Source organism: Phyllostomus hastatus, unplaced genomic scaffold, assembly GCF_019186645.2.
Source record: "Phyllostomus hastatus isolate PE091 unplaced genomic scaffold, TTU_PhHast_1.1 phas_scaffold_28, whole genome shotgun sequence".
Classification (NCBI taxonomy): domain Eukaryota; kingdom Metazoa; phylum Chordata; class Mammalia; order Chiroptera; family Phyllostomidae; genus Phyllostomus; species Phyllostomus hastatus.
Window position 1 is genome coordinate 1,604,107 of NW_025334022.1, and position 27,210 is coordinate 1,631,316.

A 27,210-nucleotide genomic window follows, 5' to 3' on the forward strand; every position below is an offset into this window, starting at 1 on the left:
TCTATACTTATATTGTCTCATTTAATCATGATAGCAATCTTATAAAGTATATGGAATTAACTCCACATTTATAGATATGAACATGAAGCTCAGAGAAGCTAAGTAATTTGTTCAAGGTCACACAGACTTCAAATTGGTCAGCCTCCTAAGACTCTGATGCTCCCATTGCACTCCATTTCTTTCCAAATGATTTTTTTTTTCTGTATTAAACATGGTCTTCAGTGCTGGCTTGTGTAGCTCAGTGGATTGAGTGCGGGCTGCGAACCAAAGTGTTGCAGGTTCTATTCCCTGTCAGGGTACATGCCTGGGTTGCAGGCCATGACCCCCAGCAACTGCACATTGATGTTTCTCTCTCTCTTTCGCCCTCCATTCCCTCTATAAAAATAAATAAAGATAAAATCTTAAAAAAAAACCATGGTCTTCTGAGACTAGTGTGTCATTCCTGTTGATTTTCTATTCTATCCCATAAAGGGCACTCCCCACAAACCAGTTAGTTAATTTAATAATTCACTCATTAGAATTGCTATGCCAGTTAATAAGACAATTTCAGTAATAACAGTAGTGATCACCTTGGCTGGTGTTGCTCAGTGGATTGAGCACTGACCTGTGAACCAAAGGGTCACTGGTTCAATTCCCAGTCAGGGCACATGCCTGGGTTTGGGGCCAGGTCCCCGGTAGGGGCACATGAGAGGCAACCACACATTGATGTATCTCTCCCTGTCTTTCTCCTTGCCTTCCCCTCTGTCTGAAAATAAATAAATAAAATCTTTAAAAAAAGAATAGCAGTGATCACATATAAAATGCTTACTTTGTGACAGGCTATAATCTAAATTTTGAACAGACATTAAATCACTTAAGCATCACAACAATGTACAAAGTAGTTTACTATCATGTGAAGTAGTTACTGTTGTTCCTGGATGTGAAAACAGGCACAAGAGCTTAAGAAGCTTGCCTAAGAACACACAGCTAGAAAATTGTCAAACCAGGATTGCACCCAATCTGGCTCTAGAGCTCTTAACTGCTCTGCAGTCTTGCCTCTCAGTAGAAAATTCAGTTGGAGTATTGGCTTAGTTCCTATATGTGACACTGGCAGAAAATAGAGTTTCTACACTTAACAGCTTACATTTCAACAGAATACAGGTGCAGTAGATACTTGCAATAAATTTGCAACACCTAGCTTACAGAGGGTAAATGTTGTGCGAAAGTATGAATGAGTTTAAATCAAAATGAATACAAGAGAACATAAGCGGTCTGAGAGTTAGCTCTCCTAAGTAATGTACTAGTGACTTGGCACTGGGGAGAGGCTGGTTTCATCCATGTCTTCTAAAATAAGCAGGTTACTTGGCTAATGTTCAAACTCTAAATAGGTATGTGGGTTGTAGCTATTTGACCTGACCAACTTTAAATTCCCTGGTGTTTTTGCATGGTTTCAGTGGTGCTGGAATGAAAAAATTAACTTTTCCCTAAATGTTGTGAAGATAGAATACATTAACACTTGGCAAACACACTGTGAGGCAGGCAGGCCAGAAGGGAATTCATAAGTGTTATATCATTCTTTTGTCAGGGTGTTCTCTTTTTCTAGCAGGAAGTGTTATGACTTGCTCTCTGAAGTTGCAATTGTAAGAAGAATGTTGGGTTTCCAGATTGGCATTCTGAGCGTGGGAGATTCTGTCTATTAGTGCTGCAAGAAACAGGTTTGCTCTGGTCTTTGCAGAAGGGTAACTATTTTACTATTATTTTGTTAGGCTCTAACTTTTAGGTTACTGAATATTTAAGCAGAAATTTACTTCAAAGGTAGTTAAACATTTAGAGACACTTTATTTATTATAGTAGAACCCAATTTAAGATAAATTTTTGAAGTTTAGATCTAACCTGTACTCTATATATTCTGTCTTTTCTTTATTTGGAAGACCATTTTAGGAACTTTGTACTTTTTAAAAATTGGTTTTGAAATCTTAATTATATAGCCATATGTATCAAGTTACATGATCAAAGGTTTAAATAGCAGAAACTATTACTCTATATTTTGTGCAGGGGAGGTTGGTGGGGTAGGATTGGGTAGAATTTCAAATGCCTTTGATCCCTGTTAAATGGTTTTTCTATATTCTGTGAAATAGAAGATGAGGTAGTTGTCATTATAACATGTCTTGATTAAATTGGTATTCTACTCTTACAAAATGACCTATGACAAACCATTGTCCTAATGTTTAATTATACTTTACAAAATAAATAAAAACCATTGGTGATGAGATTTTAGTAGTGCTATTTTATAACATAGTGGTGATTAGTGATTTTGATGCTCACAAAATCACATGGTAATCCTATAAGTTTTATTCCTCCATATTTTAATATAGCTAGTTTTATAAATCCCAACTCTGAGTTAAGGATAACATCCCAGAGTGGTTGCACTTAGTACACCTGTATGAAGTAAAAAGTGAAGTATGAAACAAAGAATCTAGTTTCCAGTTAACAAGTACTATATTTGAGAACCATATAAGCAGGATATGTAACACTGTGGAGCATACTTTCAGTGACTTTCAAATAAGTCACTCAACCTAGCTCAAAGTCTAAGCTGAAATTGTATCTCTACTGATTTCTGAGTTGTACATCATAATACTTAGTTTGAGTTGAAGCATGTAAACTAGTCTGATCTTGCCTTGTGGGGTGTGTATGTGTATAATAGGTAGCTATTAGCTTCAGTGTTAATTTTCTAAGGCAAGGAGAATGAAAATACTGTCAGGTGTGAAGATTAATTTTGTTAGCAGCAGTTACATTTTTCATAAAATATTCTCATATTTTTGTAACATGTCAAGGTTTACTTACAAAATACGGAAGGGACTAGACCTTTTAAAAAGGAAAGTGCACTATTTCAATCCAAGCACTTAATACACCTTAGCTTTGTAAACAAAGGGGAAGGGATGGTATTATTTTGTTGTCTTTGGGTTTGATATAGTACTCTTTATTACCAGCAAAGGGGCTTTTAGAATGTAATCAAGATGTACATTAAATATCTACAGAATTCTTGTCTAGCAAGAATTTAAAGAATGTCTTCAATCTGATTAAATTGAATTGAATGTTTCTATTATTGGAAAAGTTATTAACTTATTTTTAAATAGCCTTTGCTTTAAGATCTTATCGTTTTTAATGAAGTACAAAAAAAAAAGAAAGGAAACTTTTACTTAAAATGGAGGTATTGGCTATTCTTCCAGGAAATGACACAGACTTAGGTTCCCTTTGGGATTTCAGTGACTCACAGGTGCTTGGGGAAAAAAAAAGATCAACTAGAATCTAGCTTATGATAGATTCTAGACTAGAATACATGTATTTCTAGAAAATGAAATCCTGGGGTCTCTGGGGTTTGCATTAAAATACTTCAAGATGGAGAAGAGGGAGGAAGGGAGGAGAAAACAAGAGAAGGAACAGGAAGGAGTAGAGATGAAACAGTTGTGGGAAATTCCTGATAAATGCAGATTCTGGATAGTGGGTTTGTGGGCATTTGTTGTACTATGTTCTCTTACCTTTTTATATATTGAAAATTTTTATAATAAAAATTGAAGTATAGCTTTAGCTTGAAGCAATTTACATTTATTTGTAAATGTTACTTTTATCTTTAAATTGTAGGTTTGTCAAAACGTAATTTGTACGTGATGTGTATTGTAAAGGTGAGATGTGCTGTTTGATTGCCAAAATTGTTGCACATAAAATATGTTTCTGAAAACAATCTTTCCATTTGACTTTCAGCTACATTCAAAGGACTGGTTGCAAACATCTTGAAGAATTTTGTAGTATCTTGAAGTATTAATCAAGAGTAGATAGTTAAAGCATACTAACAGGTCAACTGTATGTGAAGAATGTGGGAACATTATAATCTCTTGACTATTTTGTTCACAGCTTTCTCTAATAGAGTACACATTTTTAAAACTACATGGACAACTGTTTAGCCTGCATTATGTTTAAGTTAGCTTTCTCTACTTGGCTCCATAATGGTTTATTCAACAAACATTTCATAGGTGCTTATTTTGAGCCAAGATACAAGGTCAAATAAGGTACCAACCCTGTTTTCAAGGAGCTCACAGACTAATGGGGGAGATAGAGAAGTAGATGGTCTTCATGCACTGAAAGGGCTATAGGTATTGGGGAAAGGGAGTTAGTGGTTAGCAACTATGACTTTATGGTGCATCTCCTTGTAAACAATACAAAATTTGAGGTGATTTAGTTGTAGACATGAGAGAGGTAGAAAGAGGACTAACATAGCTTGATTTAACTCTATACAGTCTCCTACACATGACTTTGCAAATAACAGCCATCTATGCTCCCATGCCCTTCTTACAATAACGACCCTTCATACTTCTCTTATGCATCCTCTGAGGTTGTTGGAGCAGCATACGTGCAGGAGATAGCAATCTCTTCTTCACATTAAATAGTAAGCTAGGGTTTAAGTCTCCTTAAAGTTCTTGGATGACCCCAGGGCAAAATTAGTTATATTGGCTACGACTTGTGATTGGACAAAGGGCAGTGTTAGCCTTCACTCAAGGATAGCGCCTTCCAATGTTTATTTCTCAATTGAATGAGAATTTGAAATATATTTTATCATGGAAATAGTACCTAAGGATTTTCAAGTCACTTCACAAATGTCTCTCAAAGGGCATGTTAACTTGAAATGTTACATTTTGGTGTTTGTATTATTTTCATCTAAATTAATTGTAGAAGAAGCATTGTGTTACATATATCCAGATTTATGTTCTGTCAGCCACTTGCTTTATTCTTTTTTTAAAAGATTTTATGTATGTATGTATTTTTGGAGAGAGGGAAACAAATGTTGATGCACAAGAGAAACATCCATCGGTTGCCTCATGCACACACCTATCTGGGGACCTGCCCCAAAACCTAGGCAATGTGCCCTGACCATGAATCACCCTGCTGACCTTTTGGCTTGAGAGACAATGCTCAACCCACTGAGCAACACCAAGCAGGGCCAGTTGCTTTATTTTTTTAGTCATGAATACTGTATAACCTAATATCATATATTAATAGTGCCTCCTGGGAAAATACTGGTAGTTTATTTCGGAGTGTCTAGCAGTGACCCCTGTTTAGTTTTACCAATTTGCAGCTGAAATGTCAAGTAGAATTACCAGATCTAGGCTTGAAAAACAACCTTGCTAAGTAAAATATACTGTACATGTTGAATATTGATTTCATAGAGGTTTGCTGTCCACAATGAGTACAATAAGCAATTTTTAATAATGCTGAGGTACTAAAGTAATAAACAGTAAAATCCTTTACCACTTCTTCCCTCTGCTGTAACCTCTCCTAAACTTTCAGGATGAAGAACCTCTGACACATGTGAAGGCATTTAGAGTTTGACTCACTTGTTTCAACTTGAAGAGTAACAAATCATTAAATTGAGAAAGATACATAACTAATCACTAAAAAGCTATGAGTACCATAGCTATGGTTTATGCATGAAAAAATGCTAAAATAAAAAGTAAATCACATAGATACCTTAGTGTTTGGTTATGTTTATACTAAGTTATTAGCACTGATACAATGGGAGTGGTTATTCACAGTACTTAGCATATAAGAGTCTGAAATGAAGCAATATTAAATACAGTGAAGCAGAAGCAGGTCACATATAGGAATGAATGCGCCAAGAGAAGAGAAGCATTTGCTTCCTAATTTTTAAGAAGTATGGCCTGTTTTATTGTCAGTACTCATTTAACACCAGTGTTTTTTTCCTCTCTTTTTTATTGTTGTTCAAGTACAGTTGTCTCCATTTTCCCCCCACCAGTCCCCTCCACCCCAGACATCCCATCCTCCCACTCTCGATCCTACCCACCTTTGGCTTTGCTGTTGTGTTCTTTATACATGTTCCTGACAACCCTCCCTCCTTCTCTCCCCATTACTGTCAGTTTGTTCTTTATTTCACTGTCTCTGGTTATATGTTGCTTGCTTGTTTTTTTTTTATTGATTAGGTTCCACTTAAAAGTGAGATCATATGGTATTTGTCTTCCATGGCTTTGCTTATTTCACTTAGCAAAATGATCTCCAGATTCATCCATGCTGTTGTAAAGGGTAGGAGTTCCTTCTTTCTTTCTGTTACATAGTATTCCATTGTGTAAATGTACCATAGGTTTTTGATTCATTCATTTACTGATGGGCACTTAGATTGCTTCTAGCACTTGGCTATTTTAAATTGTGCTGCTGTGAACATTGGGGTGCATAGGTTCTTTTGCATTGATGTTTCAGGATTCTTAGGGTATAATCCCAGCAGTGGAATTGCTGGGTCAAAAGGGAGTTCCACTTTTAGTTTTCTGAGAAAATTCCATACTATTTTCCACAGTAGCTGCACCAGTCTGCCTTCCCACCAACAGTGCACTAGGGTTCCCTTTTCTCCACAACCTCACCAGCACTTGTTGTTTGTTGATTGGTTTATGATGGCCATTCTCAATGGTGTGAAGTGGTATCTCATTGTGGTTTTCATTTGCATCTCTCTGATAGTTAATGATGGTGAGCATCCTTCCATATGTCTCTGGGCTTTTTGTATGTCCTCCTTGGAGAAGTCTCTGTTCAAGTCCTTTGCCCATTTTTCAATTGAGTTGTTTGTCTTCCTGGAGAGGAGTCATATGAGTTCTTTATATATTTTGGATATTAAACTCTTGTCCTAGGTATTATTGGCAAATATATTTTCCCATACAGTTGGTTCCGTTTTCATTTTGCTGATGTTTTCTTTTGCCATGCAGAAACATTTTATTTTAATGAAGTCCCATTTGTTTATTCTTTCCTTTATGTCCCTTCCTCTAGGGGACATATCAGTGAAAATATTGCTGCAAGGAATATCTGAGATTTTCTCCCTATGTTCTCTTCTAGGACTTTTATTGTGTCATGACTTATATTTAAGTCTTTTATCTGTCTTGAGTTTGTTTTTGTATATGGTATAAGTTGGTGATCGAGTTTCATTTTTTTGGATGTAGCTGTCTAGATTTCCCAACATGATTTGTTGAAGAGGCTATTTTTACTCCATTTTATGTTCTGCCTCCTTTATTGAATATTAATTGACCATAGAGACTTGGGTTTATTTCTAGGCTCTCTATTCTGTTTTATTTAGCTATGTGCCTCTTCTTATGCCTGTCAGACTGTTTTGATTACTGTGGCCTTGTAATATAGTTTGATATCAGGTATTGTGGTCCCTCCTACTTTGTTCTTTCTCAAAATTGCTGTGGCTATGTGGGGTCATTTATGGTTCCACATACATTTTTGAAATGTTTGTTCTATATCTGTGGAATATTTCATTGGTATTTTAATAGGGATTGCATTGAATCTATAAGTTGCTTTGAGTAGTATGGACATTTTGATGATGTTAGTGTTTCCAGACCATGAACATGGTATATGCTTCCATTGTTTGTGTCTTCCCTAGTTTCTTTCTTCAGTGTTGTAAAGTTTTCTGAGTACAGGTCATTTGCATCCTTGGTTAAGTTTATTCCTAGGCACTTTATTTTTCTTGTTGCTCTATCAAATGGGATTTTTTCCCTGATTTCTGTTTCTAATATTTCACTGTTAGTGTACAAAAATACCTTTGATTTCTTAATATTGACTTCGTATCCTGCTGTTTTGCCAAATTCACTTATTAGGTCGAGGAGTTTTTTGGTGGAGCCTAAGGGGCTTTCAATGTACACCCTCATGTCTTCAGCAAACAATGACAGTTTTACTTTCTCTTTTCCAGTTTGGATGCCTTTTATTTCTTTCTGTTGTCTGATCACTGTACCCCAGTATTTTAAAGAAAGAACTTTTGGAATATATAATATAGTCTCTCCAGAAGGTATCCAGCCATGTAATAGGAAAAATAGAGAAATTTATTGAAGAAAATGCAAGATACAAGAAACATTTTACATAGGGCAATGATGCCTCAGTCCCCTTCAAAGTAGGCACCATAGGACCTCACACACTTCTCCCAATTACCGTCAGCTGCCCTATTGTATTTTCCTGAATCTCATCAATGGTCTGAAATCTCTTCCCTTTCAAAGGTGATTTTAGTTTTGGGAAAAGCTAGAAGTTGCAGGGCACCAAATCTGAGTTGCAGGAGTGCTGAGTCACCAGGGTCATTGATGTTTCATAAAAATGTCTGCACGAGATATGATGCATAAGTGGGCACATTGTTGTGATGAAACAGCCCATCATCATTTACCCATAGCTGTGCCCTATCTGAACCATTTGAATAGTTTCCATGGAGGAATGTTCAAGCTTAATGCAAAATTTGATGCAGATTCGTTGTTATACTCAGACCTTTTGAATATGATGGCTACACAGTACACATGCTCACTCAACGGCATCTACTGCCCCACTGATTAGTTCAGTGAAGTCATCATTGTTCACACATGCACATTCCAGTCTACTCTCCTTGGCTGCCAGGTTACATCAATGTCACACAAACCACTCTTGTTTTATTAATAATGGCTGGACTTTTTCCAGACAGATTGTATATATTCTTACTGAGTCTTTTGCCTACATTCAGTGTGTTTTGCACAATTACAGTTTTGGTGATTTCAGTTTGAGGACTAAGTGAATCCCTTACTCTTTAATGAAAACAAGTTAATATTAGTTAGAGAGAGGTAACTCTCTATTTTCTGGCAACCACTCATACTTCTAAATAGCATGGTCATGTTTGTTAGGAGCTTTGAAATTATTCCAATAGCTCTAACAGGCATGAGTATTCTTTCCACAAAGCAATGTGTTATATAGCCTCTTTGATTTTGTTTTTATGGTAACAGTAGTTAATTGCCTTCTCTCATACACACTCTTTTAATTTTACATTTGCTGCATTGCTCTGTCTTGGGCAAAGTCTCTTAACTCTTGTTTCTAAAAGTCCCTAGGCTCTTGTTTCTTCCGTAATACAATTTCAATAATCATTGGATATTGGGCATGCTGGGAATTATTCCTACCTTCAAAATGTGGCAGGTAGTTGGAGTAATTTTTGAGCCGTGTCTCTGTACCCAGCATCCAGCAATGGATTACTGTGGGAGTACACGAGAGGAAGATTAAGTTTAGACTCTGTTCTTGAGAAATAATTTTTAAATAAAACTTGCAGATCAAGTGTTAGACAAACATTTGTGAACTGTTGATAAAAGAATGGTTCTCTTTTATTGGGGAGGATTATTCTTTTACTAAATTTGAGGGTCTGTGTGGAGGAGGTAGATGAACTGAATCGAGTAGGATGGTGGGTTTCCCAGCTCCACTGTCCTCATGTCCACTTACATAACTATACACAGGAGTCTATAATTGAATTGCTAAGTTTTGTGGGAAGATTTTAAATGCCATGAGAACTGAAGAAAAAGAGCAGAGGTGAAGTCATTGAGAACATGGTTTGGGAGAGGATGAGGCTTCTGCTGAACCTTGAAGATTGAGTAGAATTTGGATAGGAAGAGAAGAAAAGGGGGGATCATTATAAATTGAGAGTTAGATATACAGAGGGGGTTCTTTCTAAGGGAGAGGGAAATAAGGAGGGGCAAGATAAAACAAAAGCTAGTGAGTGTTGTTGAAAGGTAAAGTTGGTTAGGTGTGACTAACAGGACCACTCTAGAGGACCTTGGAGTATCAGGCAGAGATTAAATACCTGTTTAAGCATAAGCAATTATAGCTTCCTGAAAGGGAATTGACATGATCTAAATGGTTGTAGGTACTAGTTGTGGGTTATTTTTAATTCAAAAGATATTTATTGAGAATGTACTGTGTCCATGCATTATACCAAGTGCTATGGTGAAAAGAGATGAGTAAGCTGTATTTCTACTGTAATATTAAAGTTTACAGTCTTGTTGATGAAATAAATTCATTCAGTGTTTGTTGAGGAGACTATATAGCATTAATGGTTAAGAATACTGACTTTGGTGTTAGGCATACCTGGGTTTGAGACCTGGCTCTACCTCTCTCACTATGTGACTTTATACAAGTTATTCAAATTCTTGAAGCCTGTTGGCTCTTCTGTAAAATTGTAATAACAATATCACCTGGTTCATATAGGATTTCTGAGAAGTAGCAGGCATAATGTATATAAAGCATTTAGTACAGTCCATGTGAAATATAAGCCCTCTATAAATGTTAGCTGCTGTAATACAAACTTACAACAATATGCTATTATATTGCCTTAATAATTATTATTATTACCTACTCCGGAGACATTGTGACAGGGGGCTGGAACTATGAGGATGAATGGGATATGGTATCTGCCATAAAAGAACTTTGTATAATAGCATTAAATGCTATCATTGTGGTGACTATATTTTCCCATTCAAAAATTGGTACATATGGTCTGAGAGTAAAACAAAGTATTTAAAATTAGAGCCGTCTGAGAGAATCCAGAACTGACTGTAATAGAAGAAAACACACAGTTCTGTGAGAGTACTGGGAAGAGAGAATTTTTGGTCTCAGATGGAGACAGTCTGAAGAGACTTCCTTAAAAATGCTCTTGAAGCCCTGATTGGTGTGGCTCAGTTGGTTGGGCATCATCCTGCAAAGCTAAAGAACAATGGTTTGATTCTTGGTCAGGGCATATGCCTGGATTGTGGGTTCAGTCTCAGGTCAAGGCATGTGCAGGAGGCAACTGATCAATGTTTCTCTTTCTTTCTCCCTCCCTTCCTCTCTCTCTAAAAATAAATAAATAAAATATTTTAAAAAATGCTCTTGAAGAGCACTGGCTGATGTGTGGCTCGGTGAATTGAGTGCCGGCCCACAAACCAAACGGTTGCCGGTTAAATTCCCAGTCAGGTTGCAGCCTGGGTACCCAATGGGGCGCATGTGAGAGGCAACCACACATTGATGTTTCTCTCTCTTTGTCCTTCCCATCCCCTCTCTCTAAAAAAATAATAAAATCTTTTTGAAAAATGCTCTTGAAGAATAGATAGGAAGTGGCTGAGGAGCATTATACACAGGTGGACTGGAGGTGAGGAAATACATAGCCTGCTTGGGGAGTGGGGCATCTTTAATGTAGTATGTCTCAAGGGTGTACTGCATGTAATATGCAGTAACATTAGCGAGATAGGCAGGTATCAATGTAGAAAAGTGTAGAGCCTTGAATGTCATGCTTCAAAGTTGGGACTTTCTTTTGAATGGAATATATCATAGATCTACTGTTCAGGAAATTAGCAGTATAAAAAATACATTGGAGGGAGACAAGGCTAGATAGATTAGCTACAAAAGGCTTTTGGAGTAGGTCAGACATGAGATGATAAAAGGGTATGATAGAAGAACCCAGAATGCTTAGTGATTGATTTCACCCCTCTGTCTGTTTATTGTGGCCAAATTTATAAAGCTGGAGACTGAGGAAGATGGGGAAGTTGAAAAGGAGACCTGATTTACCAGGAGAGTTACTTGAAAGGGGAGGAAATAATGTAGCAATAAATTCAGTTGTGGACATTCAGACTTTCCTGACTGGAATCCTCCTCACTGAGCTTCCTTCTCCCTTGGCCAGAGGGTCAGGTCTATATTTTAAAGAATTTTTAAATTTATTTTTAGAGAAAGGGGAAAGGTGAGAGAAAGGGAGTGAGAGGAACATTGATGCATGACAGAATCATTAGTCTCAGTTGCCTCTCGCACACCCCCAAACCAGGAACCTGGTCCACAAGCAAGGCACGTGCCCTGACTGGGAATCAAACTGGAGACCTTTTGGTTTGTGGATGATATCCAACCCACTGAGCCACACCAGTCAGGTCTCAAGTCCAGATTTTGACGGTAGCCCTTCTGAATCAGACCCTGACCATCTGCTCCAGTTATGTCTGTCACAAACCCTAGATACAATGCTCCGACCACACTGTCTTTCTCCAGCTCCTGAAAATACTCTTGTCTTTATGTGTCTGCGCCTAGAATGCCTTTATCAGTGTTATCTGTCTGAGATAGACCTACTTACATTCTAAGATAAAGTTCAAAACTCACCTGCTCTGGAAAACTTTTGCTGATGCCTACCACTCAGTAAATATGATAGCACTAATGCTATGTCATTTTTTTCCGTGTTTCCCCCACTAGACAGTAAGCTCTTTGAGAAAAGGGGACTTTGGCTTCTAATTTTCTATATTTGCAGCACCCACCACTGCCTGGTACATACTAAGCCTTTAATTAAAGCTTGGCTATAAATAAATAAGTGGGTGAATGAATGTGGTAAATATTCAAGTTGAAATTTTCTAAAGTCATTCAGAAACATGGGATTGGAGCTTGAGTAAGCATAGTAAGAGTAGGTGAGCTGCAGCTCACAGACTGTTGCATGCCCTGGAGATTAGTGCTGTTGACTTGCTTAACTAGGGAGGAGGCAGGGTGGCAGTTTCTGTTGATACAGGTAGATATGTGAAGTGTGGGTGTTCCAAAGCCCTGCCTGTTTTGGATGGAGGAAGGGGATAAAGACACACCTGTTTTTGTTAATCACTGTTGAATTTTCACACATAGAAGTGACTCTGGTGGTGTTTCTTTTCATTCATAGTATAAAATAATATATTTTTCCATGTTCTGTCCACTCTTTGTTGCTCTCTTCATGATACTAGCTTAAGTATATGTTGCCAAATCTCTGATTTAAGTAATCAGCCTTACTTTCCCAGTTCTATTTACTAGACATACTCGTGGCTGGGATTGTCTATGGTGGTATATCCCCTGCTATTTTCTTTTAGTTGCCTTTCAATTTCAAGAAAAAATATATATAAAGTTCATTATCACCTCTTCATTACCCACAGATGAGATTCCCAATGTGTGTGCCCTGCCTCAAGGCCCACATGGTACTGAATGACACAGATTAGTAAATAGATTATTCCGTCAGCTCCATTCCTAAAAGTAAAGCATTTTAGGGGATGAAACAAGCACCCTCCTCATCCCCGACAAATACCTTTCAGAATTTGAGTAATAGTTTCAGGTAGTTATTTGAAGGTACACCTTTCTCAACAAAGATTTGTGTTCAGGGTTAAGCACAGTCAAATGAGGCAGTGGAGTGGTTTCATAATTGCTGTATTGTTAGTCAAACTCCATAATTAGGGATGACTTCATAGGCATAAGATTCCTCTATGGGTGACGCCCTGAATTCAGACCTTGTTGTACACCATATCCTTTTATGAAAAAAAAAACAAACAAACAAGGTTTTGTTTGCTTTTGTTTTATTCCCTTATTTGAAAATCTCTTTTCCTGTGCCTCAGATGGTTAGGGAGAGAGAGGGTTTGCTCTTTCCTTGCTGCTTTTCCCTTTGGAGAAGAGGTAGGCTTAGGAGCTAGAGACAGATTAGAGTGCTTTGCAGATGAGAGAATTCAGAAAAATGCAGGGACCCTGGGAGATTTTTACTTTTGATTACTATTTCATTTGGTACATTTAAATGGAGGGAAAATATGTTTCTTTCTTTTTTTTTCCAATAACAGTTCTCTCTCTGCGTGTCTCTCTCTCTCCACATAAATAAAGTTCACTTTTGTAGGAAGACTGAGGGGGAAAAGTCAGGCTTTCTTTTTGCCTGGAAATCACCTACTGTGAATTTGAGCGTGAACTTTACTTTCGGCAAGTAATATTTACTTTTTACCTCTTCACCTTTTATTTTTCGTTGCTCGTGAAAAAATGTGCAAATTACAAGGAATGTGATAATATTGACAAGCCATTAGCTATTTTTCAAAGTGGTCTTGAAATTTTTAAAGTAAAATTTGTACATTTTTTATTGTCTCCTGGCTGCTCTTCAAGTTGTGTTTAGAAACCCCTGACGAAGGAGCCAAATAGAGCCATGAGTAAAAAGTAGCAGGCAGGTTTTCTTTAGGCACATCTTTCTTAAATAACTTTGACTAAAAGGCTTAGAATTTTTTATATGTGAAGGAGATCTGTTATACTCTGTACTCAATAATCACAGAGCAAATAAGATAACTTTTCATATATTCCATTTTAAAGTTTCTTACGTAGAACTTAGGACTTATATAGGGTTTGCCAAAAGTAGCTTTAGAGTTGTTTGTATGGCAAATAATACAATAATTAATGAGTAATAATACAACCATAAACTCTGTTTTTTACATATTTACAACTGTAAACCTACTTTTGGCCCCACCCTGTATTTATATAGTCTCTCACAATTACTTAAGCATTCATTTATTTTCCATTTTCATTCCTTAAAGACTTAATGAAAGATTTGATATCTTTCCTTAAAGTATAATACTTTATCATTTATACTCTGCCTTCACATTTGCCATCTTTAATCTTCACAAGGACCCTGGGGAAGTAGATATTATTTATTGCTCTTTTCAAATGAGCAAATTAAGGCTCAGAGAGACTAAACCAATGTGCTCATAGACACATGGATAGGAAATAATGCCAGGGCATTAATTGAGGTCTTCTGGTCTCACAACCAATGGGCTTTCCATTAAAACATACTGCAACCTTGGGTGAGGAACAACAGCTTGTTAAGGGGCTTAAGACTGAATGAAGTGTCTAAAGGGCAATAACCATGTTGAATCATGTCTTGTTTCTAAGCCCCAGTCTAGAATGTTTTCGTTGCTTTGAGAGGAAAAGGCCCAAAAGTACAATGCCCCATGAAGAACAGTGGAATGTCTATACTTTCTAAGAGTTTAATTTTTAAAAATCTATTGATGCTACCTACCTGGCAGTCTTTCCTAAATTATTGTAATGTGATGCTTTCTCTCAAGATAGTACTAGTTACTCAGTTTCCTTAAAGATACAATCAAATATCTATGAGTAGTCTTAAGGATAAGCCTTTTTAAAAAATTCATAGTGTGGGGGGCCTGAATGAAATAGCTAATTTAAAAATTGATTTTTGTCAAATAAAGCATATATTGTGAGCCTTTAAATCTGACTGTGGGTAAGATGGCGGTGAGGTAGGTAAGAGCAGAGCCCGGTTCTCCCTGTGCCCAGTTGGAACACCTAGCCAATCTTCTGAGGAACGGAGTGAACAGCCAATGGAACCACAGCTTATATGAAGTTTGGAGGCTAAAAATTGTACAGGACATTGAAAAACAGATGGTTATTATGCTGGGACAGTAAGGTCCCTGGAATCTGTGCAGGGACCTGGGCTGCTATTGCCCCTGGCCCAGTGCCTGCTGCAGGATATGGGTTGAAGAGTTAGATCACCAGCTCCCTCCCCTACCAGAGCAGGGAGGGCAGCCTGGCAATAAGAGGGACCTGGATGCTGGAAGTCACTGGGGGGAATAGAGATGAAGTGGTAGACACAGAGAAGTGGTATACATCTGCTGGGACTGTAGACACTGGTACCAGAGGAACTGGGGTACTGGGGGACACCCAGAGAAGGGAGGAGTTGGGCTGTGTTGGACCCTGACTTGGATAGTCTCTGGACTGGTTGGAAAGTTGGGCTGTGTGAAAAGCCCTGCACTTGTTCAGAACAGTGGGAAGCTGCTTTGTAAGGAACTCTTCAGCAGCTGGCTCGCCCCAAGTGTGATTTGAGCTGCATGCACCCAAAGATTGAGTGGCTGATTTGAGCCTGGCAGCTCACAGAGAACCTGGGCTGGAGGCTGGGCAACTGTGAATATTGCAGCCCAGACCTGGACCCCATCCTCTCAAAATCATAGGAAGGGAGAAAATTGAAGCCCAGCCTCCATCTTCCTGTGCCATCCAGGAAGACCAGCAGAACTCGCTGAACAGGTTTTAGGTCAACAGGAGACTTATGTTTTTCTTTTCTCTCTCTCTTTTTTCTTTTTCCTCTTCCCCTAAGTGAGACAATAAGACATGGAGTTAGGAAGGGTCCAGAGACAAATCCAAAGGGGGAACACAAGGCTAACCCCCAAAATTGAGAAACTGAGACAAATGTCACTTTTCTATCACATAGAGCTGGCATTTTATTGTTTATATGTATTATTATTATTATTATTTCATTATTTTTACCACTTTTATTAGTATTTTTTTATTTCTCTTCCATATGTTTAGTTTTCCTCATTTTATTTCTGTTTAATTGCATTGTTAGACTGGTTTTCCTTATTCTCTCTTTATTCTATTTTAATTTTCCTTCTTTCACTTCACTCATGTTCCAATAACACACTACTTTTCATCATGTACTTTCTTTTCTGGTTATTCAAATCATATATTTCTTGTCATATTATTGTTGTTCCAGTACTATTGTAAATCATTGTTGTTCCATACAATTGTACATACTACACAGCACCCTTCCCTGATCTTAGCACACTTCACTTTAATCCTGAGCATTATTATTGTTGTGGTTAACTCTATTCTCTCACACACTGCACCTAATTTCCATCCTTTACTCTCACTATATCTTATCATCTAAACTTGCACAAGCGCTCTGTTTTCTGGATTCAGCTCACAATCCTCCTCCCCTCTAACATGAGTCTTATCTCTCTTTCAGCTTACATAAAAAGTGGCTAGTTGGGTGAAATATCACAGATAACAGTACACTTATCCAAAGAATCTCTTATATCTTCTCTACTTGTTGGTACTTTAAATCCCATAGAATACTCTCCCACTGTCTTAATCCATTTTGCTTACCCCTGCCACTGATCACATACAAGAATAGGTGGGAGCTGCGAACATCAGTGTACCCGCAGGAGGAGAGAACCCACCAACAAAGGAACCGCCAAAAGGTAAAAACCCAAGTACAACAAAAGAGCCCACACAAACAGAAGAAAGGGCAAATCTAGACAAGGAGATCAAAGAGACCACACCACTGAACCCCATAGACTTCTTACCATAGAAGTTCACCCTACTAAGACAGCTAGCAAAGCGAATCATCAGGAAGCACAGAAACAAACAAAAAGAGTCACCTATAATGGGGAGACAAAAAAAGAACATGCGATAAAAAGGAATGAAAGACTCCACACTAAAAGAGCTAAATGAAACAGAGGTAAGCAAACTATCAGATATAGAATTCAAAATAATGGTTATAAAGATGCTCAGGGAACTCACAGACAACTACAGGGAACTGAGTGAGAACTACAACAGTATGAGAAAGGAAATAGAAGCTATAAACAAAACCCAGGAAGAAATGAACAATAAAATCTTGGAAATAAAAAAACACTCCAGAAGGAATTACAAGCAGGTTGGATGGAGGAGAGGATTGAATCAGTAAGTAGGATGACAAGGTAGAAAAAAAACCAGAAAGAGCAAGAAGAAAAGGTAAAGAGACTCAGAAAGAATGGAAAGGTGTTAAGGGAACTGCAAGACAACATGAAACACAATAATATTAGTATAATAGGGAACCAGAAGGAAAAGAAGAAGAAGAGCAAGGGATAGAAAACTTGTTTGAAAAATTAATGATGGAAAAGTTCCCTAATTTGATGAGAGAAAAATTTATACACATCCAGGAAACACAGAGAGTTCCAATTAAGAGGAACCCAAAAAGCCTACTTCAAGACACATCATAATTAAAATAGCAATATTCTAAGACAAAGAGTCTTAAAGACAGCAAGGGAGGAACAGGAAGTAACATACAAGGAGGCCCTGATAAGGCTAGCAGCTGACTTCTCAATGGAAACACTCTAAGCCAGAAGAGGATGGCAAGGAATATTCCAAGTAATGAAAACCAGAGGTCTGCAACCAAGACTACTCTATCCAGCAAGGCTATCAATTAAAATGGAAGGTGAAATAAAGAGTTTCACAGACGAAAGAAGGCTGAGAGAATACACGTCCACCAAACCAGCTCTACAAGAGATGCTAATTGGACTGCTTTAAGAAAAGGAAGAAAAGATATAGAACAAACACTTCAAAAATGTATGTGGAACCATAAACAACCCCAAATACCTCCAGCAACTTTGAGAAAAAAGAACAAAGTATGTGGGATCACGATATCTGATATCAAACTGTACTACAAGGCCACTGTAATCAAAACAGCCTGGCACTGGCATAAGAACAGACACTTAGACCAATGGAACAGAACAGAGAGCCCAGAAACAAACCCAAGTCTCTGTGGTCAATTAATATTTGACAAAGGGGGCAGCAGCATAAAATTAAGCCAAAATGGCCTCTTCAACACATGGTGTTGGGAGAGCTGGACAGCTACATGCAAAAAATGAAGCTCGATCACCAACTTACACCATACACAAAAATAAATTCAAGATGGAAAAAGATTTAAATGTTTAAGTTGTGACATCATGAAAGTCCTTCAGGACAACATAGGCAGGAAAATCTCAGATATTCCACACAGCAATATTTTCACTGATATGTCCTCTAGAGCAAGGGACATAAAGGAAAGAATAAACAAATGGGACTTCATTAAAATAAAAATCTTCTGCATCGCTAAAGAAAACAACATTAAAAAGAAAAGAGAATCAACTGTATGGGAAAACACTTGCCAATGAGGCCTCAAACAAGGGTTTGATATCCAAAATATATAAAGAACCCTCAGGACTCCACTCTAAGATGACACAAGTCATCTTGTGTGAGAGATTTCTGTATTGTTCGGTCTTGCTGCCTGCAAAAGCAAGAACTGGAAGGATTTAGTCAGAACCCACTGGTCAGCAGAAATGAAGGGTTGGGTAGGCGGGGTTATGTCCAGAACCATCTTTGTCTAATTTTCTTTTTTATGGAAGTGACATGGTAGTATGAGAATAAAATCAAATGTCTTTTTTTAAACTCATATACTTTAGATTATTCCTGACTGACAAACCGCCCAAACTTGAAAGGACCTTTAGAGATAAAGGAGAGGCCACATGTTTGGGATTTTCTGAGGCAGTCTCACTTTCAGACTTTCTGTGCCATTGTTCTTTACAATATAATTCATGGCAATGGGTAGTAATTCTGTATTGAAAACGTGATTCCTTAAAATGTGTGTAAGGAAATTGGAACAAATCTTATATTGTATTTTTGTAGTCAGAAGTGTTGAACATCATATTACTAAAATATAGAATATTTTTAAAAAGTACTATCATTGGGTTGTAGCTTACTTATGAAAAATTGCTTTTTACTCTTAATCTTTAGAATGCCTGACATCAAATCTAACTGAAGATCTTTCATTACCTTATAGATCTTGAGACCACTCTGAAAAGTGTTATTACCTAACTTACAATCTACAGAGAAATCGTCAGTCTTTTGTATTGTATTAACATCATAGGTAAGAAAAATTTATGAACAGGCAAGTTCTGTTTTATGTTCTTTAAAAGCCTGTTTTTATTTAATTTTTAAAAATCAGTCATTATAAATGTATATTGCATTATGGTGGAAACTGAAAGGAATGGAATTTGTGGGGGATAATATTTTACTTTATTGGGGTTCAAAGTTAATGTGCCCTATCATCAAAATTGATTGCAAGTATTTGTTTATCTATAAAAATTATCCTTGGCCCAGATTGGGCCAAAGGTCATAGTTTGCCAATCCCTGCTCCATTGGCAAAATAGGTTAAACAGAGCCAAATCTGAAAGGGTATAAATTCAAATAATGTTATGTGCATAAAGATATGTTTATTAGCACCACTTGTGTATTTCTATATCATGTAATTTCTTTGGGCAAATGTAACTGGTTTTAATCGATTCTTCCTTTAATGGGAGTGACTGGTAGGTATTAGTGTGCTATTTAAAAATAAATGTTTTCTGATATGTCCCCTAAAGCAAGGGACATAAAGGAAGGAATAAACAAATGGTACCTCATCAAATTAAAAAAGCTTCTGCATGGCTAATGAAAACAGCATTAAAATGAAAAGAGAACCAACTGTATGGGACTAAGAGCCCTGAAACACCAATCCAAAAGAACCTATGCACCCCAATGTTCATAGTAGCACAATTTACAATAGCCAAGTGCTGGAAGCAACCTAGATGCCCATCAGTAAATGAATGGATCAAGAAACTATGGTACATTTACATGATGGAATACTACACAACAGAAAGAAAGAAGGAGCTCTTATCCTTTGCGACAGCATTGAAGGAACTGGAGAGCATTATGCTAAGTGAAATAAGCCAGGCGGTAAGGGACAAATACCATATGATCTAATTTTTAACTGGAACATAATCAACAAAAGAAAAAAAGCAAACAAAATATAACCAGAGACATTGAAATTAAGAACAATCTAACAATAGCCAAAGGGGAGTGGGGAAGGGACAGTGGGGAGAAAATTTTTTAGGAACTACTGTAAAGGACACATGAACAAAACCAACTGGGAGGGTGGAAGCAAGGGAGGGAGGGAGATTTGGCTGGGGGGAAGTGGTTGGGAGAAAATGCAAATAACTAATTGAACAACTATAAAGTAATTAAAAACAAAAAAATCAAACAAAATAAATAAATAAAAATCAGTATTTTCATGGCTAGCTAGCTCAGTTGGTTAGAGCATCTCCCCCTCCTGTTAAGTCAAGGTTTCAGGTTCAGTCCCTAGTTAGGGCACATACAAGAATCAACCAATGAATGCATAAATAAGTGGAACAACAAATCAATGTTTATCTCTTTCCCTTCCTCTCTCTCTCTAAAATCAGTAAAATTTTTATAAATCTGTGTTTTCACAATGAATGTGAGGTGATCAGGACATGTTAGCTAATCTGACTATGGTAATCTATGCACAATATGTACATATATCAAATCATCAAGTTGTATATCTTAAACTTACATAATATTGCCAATTATATCTCAATAAAGCTGGAAAATGGAAATAAACAGTGGGATAAATTTAAAAAATGAATGGATTGCTAGGAAAGATTCATATTTTACATGAATCTTTGGTCACATGCAACTAAAAATTTCTATTGTGTATCTGTTTACTGTCATTACCAGGTACCTAGACTCTTCCTTATACTCTAAAAATGAGATTCAGGAATATTTTTTGAGTAACTTGGTAAATGATGTCTTCTCATTTGTTTATTTTCTTTATTTTGACTGTAGCTACTAATATGGGAACTTATTCAGATGACATTCGTCTTCTGCTTAAATTATTCCTTAAATGAGAATTTCACAGGAATGTTTATAATATATTTATCACAAAAAGTTTTTAAAGTCTGAAACCTTTGGAATTTCTCTTCAGATCTTCTTTAAATGGATGAGATGGCTACCACTCAGATTTCCAAAGATGAGCTTGATGAACTCAAAGAGGCCTTTGCAAAAGTTGGTAAGTATCTTTTTGAAGTATAGCTATAGTAAAGCAATCTTTATTTGGCCCTAACCAAAGTTATTTCTCTTAAAAATCATATGAATGGTTAATTACGAACCTTAGGACAAAACAGTTAATCATCGATGTGATAAAGTTTTAAAAGCTACACTTAAACTGTATTGTTTCTAATTATATCTAATATCTAATATGATCAAATGTTTTTGGTTCAGGAACTAGTGTTGCTGTGGCTCCTGAAATTTTTAGACAAATTTTATGATGTTGTCATATTTGGTGAATCATTTTTCCATGGAGAAGATTTGGAGCTTTTACCATATTCTCGAAGGGATATGTGACCCCTGAAAATGTTAATAATTATTAGATACTGTATTGCCTTTCCCTAATTAGCTTGGCTTTATTGCTTTTCTTCATGTATATTTGCTACCTTTGCATAATTTAGACTGTTCTACCTTCACGTTAAATTATAGTATCAGTATAAGATGAGAAGTCATAGCATGCCATTTGGTTTATCTTTTAATATCGTATAACAAGTCTTAGAATTTAGCAGCTATGGAAGCAGTTTTTTTGCTAAGGCATTTATATTCCAAATTTCAGTGCCAAATTTCAGGTCAAGTCTGTAAAGAAAATGAGAAAACAATAGGAACTGATTATTTTTTTTTATATATTTTATTTATTTATTTTTAGAGAGGGAAGGGAGGGAGATAGAAACATCAATGTGCGGTTGCTGGGGGTTATGGCCTGCAACCCAGGAATCTACCCTGGCTGGGAATCGAACCTGGGACACTTTGGTTCCCAGCCCGCGCTCAATCCACTGAGCTACGCCAGCCAGGGCTGAACTGATTATTGATGTATATACTCACATGAGTCAACATATGCTTATAGAAGTAAACTATTACTATTTGGTATCTCATTGATTAAAGTATATACAGTTAGATCATAATAATTTGTCATTTAAATCTGAATCTAGTCTTTGACCTGTGTTGAAAATCCCATTAGTGAAAAGTGAGAACATGTACATCCTTATTCCCCTGTATTTTTAAAAGATTTTATTTATTTATTTTTGGACAGAGAGTAAGGGAGGGAGAAAGAGAAGGAGAGTAACATTAATGTGTGGTTGCCTCTCATGTGCCCCCTACTGGGGACCGGGTCTGCAACCCTAGGCTGGGTATCACACTGGCAACCCTTTGGTTTGCAGGCTGGCACTCAAACCACTGAACCACACCAGCCAGGGCGATTCCCATACATTTTTTATCAACATTTTCTATGAAGACATCCCTTGGAAAGAGTAATTAGTCCCAGCCAGAATGACTATTCATAATCCCACCAGAATTCTAACTAGAAAACAATCAAATAGTCTAGAATCTAACATGATTGTGTGTGTGTGTGTGTGTGTGTGTGTGTGTGTGTGTGTGTGAGAGAGAGAGAGAGAGAGAGAGAGAGAGAGAGAGAGAGAGAGAGGGAGGGAAGGAGAGGGAGAGGGAGAGGGAGAGGGAGAGAGAGGCAGTCCATAGATACCACTGACTGTGAGACTACTACCCAGTCTGATACTGGGATGGTTATAAAAAAAGAGCAGTTGAGTTCTTGGCTGTGAGAATTTTAAAGTCTCATTATTCTGTAAAATATCCTTATAATTGTGTAAGGATTACATTTTCTTTGAACCTTCTGTTGTATTTAAGTTCATCTTTCAGTGTTGCAGACAGCCTAATTTGTTTCTTTATGAATAGAATTTTGAGGTAGAGACCATGACTTATTACTGGTAGTTTTTAATCTTCAAGGCCTTGCTTCTTCAAATAAATGTTTTTGTTGAATACAGACCCTGTTCTCATGCCGCATCTTGGAAATATTTGTGTGAATAATATTTTTTAAACTTAAAGATAATTCAAATATGTTTACCTGATGGGACTGGAATATCTTTATCAGTAAGAGAGATTAATTGCTCCTTAAAAGCTTAGTGATATAAAGAGGGCTCCCCAATCAATTACTTCTGTGGAGGAAACAGGGTTAAATTGCACTAAGTGAGGAGTTGGACTGCAAGAAAGAGTCATTGTTGTAACTGCTATATAGTATTTTAAATCATACATTTTGGAGGATTTAGGGTTGGTAAACAGCTTCCCAAAGGCAGTAGATTGGATCATGTAATGTCTTGGAGTCCCTATCAGGCGTATGTTCCTAATGTATGCAAGCCGTTACTCTATATGCTATACATAGGAATTCTGGAGCCCCAAATTTCTTCCTGTTCTGCATTTTGTTCTTTTGTATTCCTCCCTCAGTATCTAGCTCAGTGTTACACACGTGTTAGGTTTTCAATAGAAATTTAATTGATTGAATCCCAAGGAATTATACATAGTCTTTTCATGTACTGGGACTTTGTCATTATCAACTATAAACACAAAAAGGCCTTTCTTATGAAGATTTTCATCATGATGGGGGTGGGTAGGGCAGGGGAAGGTGGTGGTGGGAAAATGGATACAGTTGCATTTGAACATCAATAAAATTTTTTTTAAAAAGAAATGCTAATCCTGACACTACTATGTGACTTTAGGAAGTTATTTAACTGTTCAGTGCTCAATTCTTCCATCTCTAAAATGAGGATCTTAAATAGTACTTCCCCATAGGATTGCTAAAATGTTTAAATGTAGTGCTGCATGCAATCCACTTAGCAGTGATTGCAATATATAGAAGGACCAATAAATGGGAACCTTTGCTGCTAAAAAAAAGATTTTCATCATGGTAGAATTTTAAAGGTTTTAGCCATTACATTATAGCACATAAAATTTATATATTTTTTCAGCATAACAAAGGCTAATGTGTAGTCTATTAGAAAAGTGTTTAAAGACCCAGCTGAATTTTTTAATTTTCTTTTAAAATATTTGCAGTTTTTAGTTGTTATTAGTTACAGAGACCTCAGGCAACTGTCAAAGGTGTTATGGAAATCCTCTGAATTTTTTTCTTCATTGTGGGAAACTTGATTTTTTTTTAATGATGGTTTTTTAAAGTTTTTTAAACGATTTATTTATTTTTAGAGAGGGAAGGGAGGGAGATAGAGAGAAACATCAATGTGTGGTTGCCGGGGGTCATGGCCTGCAACCGAGGCATGTATCCTGACTGGGAATCGAACTTGCAACACTTTGGTTCACAGCCCACGCTCAATCCACTGAGCTACGCTAGCCAGGGCCGAAACTTGATTTTTAAAACAAGCTCCATAACTTATTTTCCTGTCAAGGACAATTCTTTCTTATTTGGTCAGTAGTGAGGACTATTTGGTCTCAATTGTGACAAAATACAGAAATCATTATATGATTTTTCCCATCTATTAACAATGATAGCCTTGATTTTTCTCTTTAGAAATTCAGCAAAATCAGTGTGTGGAGAAAAATCTCTGTAATTACCACTAATCACAGGTTTTGATAAATCAATTAACAGTGCTTTGAAATTCTTACTAGCAGTAAATGAGTATTAGGATTTTAAAGTTCTCCTTTCATTCACTTTCTGCACCTGCTTAGTGTTAAGTTCCAAGCAGTCCTTTTTGTTGTTGTTGTTTTATTATTTTAATTTTCTTAACATTTGTTTCCAGTATTTTCCACTGGTGTAACAGAAGCCTTGGCTCTCAATTTTTTCCTACTTCATAATATTTGTCTTTTAATTTAAATGCTGTAATGCTGCTTGAGTTCTTTCTAAAGAAGAATAAATCAAACTTTTAGAACACTTAAGAAGCAAATATCTACCAACTAGAATATGCCTTTTACATTCTTGTTATGGAAACTACTGATCATTTGGATGATTACTTGTAATAAAGATAAATTCATGTAACATCAGTCTTTTCAGATTGGTCTTTAATCCTGCTAATGCATCTGACTTTTTTCCCTCCTAAGGTATCGAGACTGTACTTTTTGCTTTTATTCTCATTTATTCTCTTACAGTTGTCCTAATTTTTCCCCTTTGCCCTCCTCTGTCCCACCCAATTCCCTGTACCCACAATCAATCCCCACACCATTGTCCATGTCCATGGGTCATTCATATATGTTCTTTGACTACTCCCTTCCCCTTCATTCCACCATTCCCCCCTCATTTTTTAACACAAATTCAGCAGGTTCAAAATAAAAGAATAATGGAATTTTTTAAATGACTAGGAATGGTGTGGATATATTGCTTTGAGGTTGCCTGCCAAACTAAGCCAAAAGATGTTGGTTATGATGATTGTAGCAGTACCAGACTGTCTCATCTCAAGAATTTGAGTTGTTTCAAATTACTTGATACTCTGTAGTATATAAAAACCACATCAGGGTGATTCCACAAGAAGCATGGTGGTTTAGTGTGTATTTGTTTAATTATGACTTAAAAATAAAAACTATAGCCCCCCAAAATAAATTGACCAGTGCTCTTCCACTGTGCCATCTGGTTAGTTATGGATAGAATACTAGAAATGGAGGTCTTGCAATAGTCTGAAAACCATGTATTGATGGCATGACATGGAGTAAAAGTGTGTGGGTGTGTCAGGGGACAAAAGCAAGAGCACATACGTGTGTGAGCATGTATTCATGTGAGTGTGTGTGCAGCTGTGTATTTTTAAGGTGGGGAAAACAGCAGCAGGTGGAAAATGATGGTCCAACTGCTGGAAATTTTGAGTTGAAGAAGGATTGTTAGACATTTTTGATTGCCTGGTCTCAGCTCTCTAACCTTGTTCAGCCATTAGCTGTACTTGACCTTCACCTCAGGGGATCTATTATTAGAATGAACTCTTAGCAACCTCCATTCTACCTTTATCTGGGACCCATTAAGGTGCATCTTATATTTACTAGAATGAGCTACCTCAAAAGGTATAAACTAGGAAAGGCAAAGCCTATGTTCAGCTAAGCATCTGGAGATGTTTAGCATCTGCCTTTTCTAAAGTTTTAATGTCAATAAAAGCTTGACTTTACTGCTTAGTTCTTAGGATGGAATACAATCTAAATTCTTCTGCACAAGTCTTTTGGCCAACTATTTAAAATCAGTATATTGTGTACAACTTTTGTGGGCATTCAAGGTCATGTGTGTATGTATGTAAATCCATTATTGTTAGATTCCTTTAGTCTTTTTTAAGTGCAAAAATTTTATGAAAGATACTGATTAAATTAAATGGAACTTACAAACCATGTTTTCTGAAAGGAAGTACATCTGCACTTCATTGTTTTTTTTTTCATCAAGTCCTAATGAGCACTGTCCAGAGTGGGTTAGAAAAGAGGTTGCATCTGTGTTGCAGATGAGGACACACATATGCGACTTCTGTATAAAGAGAAATACTAGATTTAGACAGATTCAACGATGGTTAAAGCAAAACACACACACACACACACACACACACACACACACACACACACACACAGAGCCTGAGGAGGGTCCAAAGAAATCCCAGTCTTTCTTACTGTCAGGTTTATAAGAGCAAGTAGCACCCCAAAGGATGCATTTGAAGTGATAGATTACTCCACGTGCCACCTGGACATGGACAGTGTAAAACAGCAGCTAAAATCAAAACCACTTGAATTCTGGCTCAGCTTTCTCCAGACAAGTACTTAAAATAGCTTAAATAACAGGATGCAAGGGAAGGGAAAACATTTCCTTTTAAGGATATGCATTCTTGGTGTGATTCAACCTTCTGCAGGAACATGGCTGCATAATAAGTTTATTTACTTTAAGGTCATTTGGGGGAGGGTGTTCGGAGAGTTAACTGGCCTTTAAAATAATACTTGTCAGAAGAGTATAATGAGGTTTCTTTTAAAACAAAATGCAGATGTGAACCTACATGTGTGTGTGTGTGTGTGTGAGAGGGGGGGAGAGAGGGAGAGAGAGAGAGAGAGAGAGAGAGAGAGAGAGAGAGAGAGGGAGGGAGGGAGGGAGGGAGGGAGGGAGAGAGAGAGAGAGAGATAAGAAACACCTGGGAGAGAACGTGTTGTTACAAACAGTTGGTTCCTTCCTGATAATGCAGTAACCGGTATGAAAGACGGGCCTCTATGGTACAGTGTTGGGAGCCTCTTAGGAATTCTTCTTTTTTTTTTAAGTGTAATGATTTTTCTTTAAAAATAAGAGCATGGTCAATTTATTGAAATTTAGCTCTACTCTACTGTGGAAACTTTGTTTAGTGGGTAGGCAGAGTTTCTTTGTTCCTGCCTCCCATTAATGTATACCGGTAGTACCCATACTTTCTGGACCAACAAGTTGAGGTATGTGCTTGCAGAAAC

At 37.1% G+C, this 27,210-nt stretch overlaps 1 protein-coding gene across 5 annotated transcripts in view; it reads left to right on the forward strand.

Moving 5' to 3' along the window:
- Positions 1–27,210, forward strand: part of PLS3 (plastin 3) — a 92,830-nt gene that overhangs the window by 29,753 nt on the left and 35,867 nt on the right. For 2 of the 5 annotated variants that reach the window (XM_045817665.1, XM_045817667.1), the window contains exons 2-3: positions 18,935–19,021; positions 20,912–20,995. In XM_045817665.1, the coding sequence (XP_045673621.1) occupies positions 20,923–20,995 (73 nt within the window). In that variant the 5' untranslated portion in view covers positions 18,935–19,021; positions 20,912–20,922. Of the gene's footprint in view, positions 1–1,613; positions 1,719–16,537; positions 16,557–18,934; positions 19,022–20,911; positions 20,996–27,210 lie in introns of those variants that run through there. The other 3 variants (XM_045817666.1, XM_045817668.1, XM_045817669.1) reach the window with 3 other exon arrangements.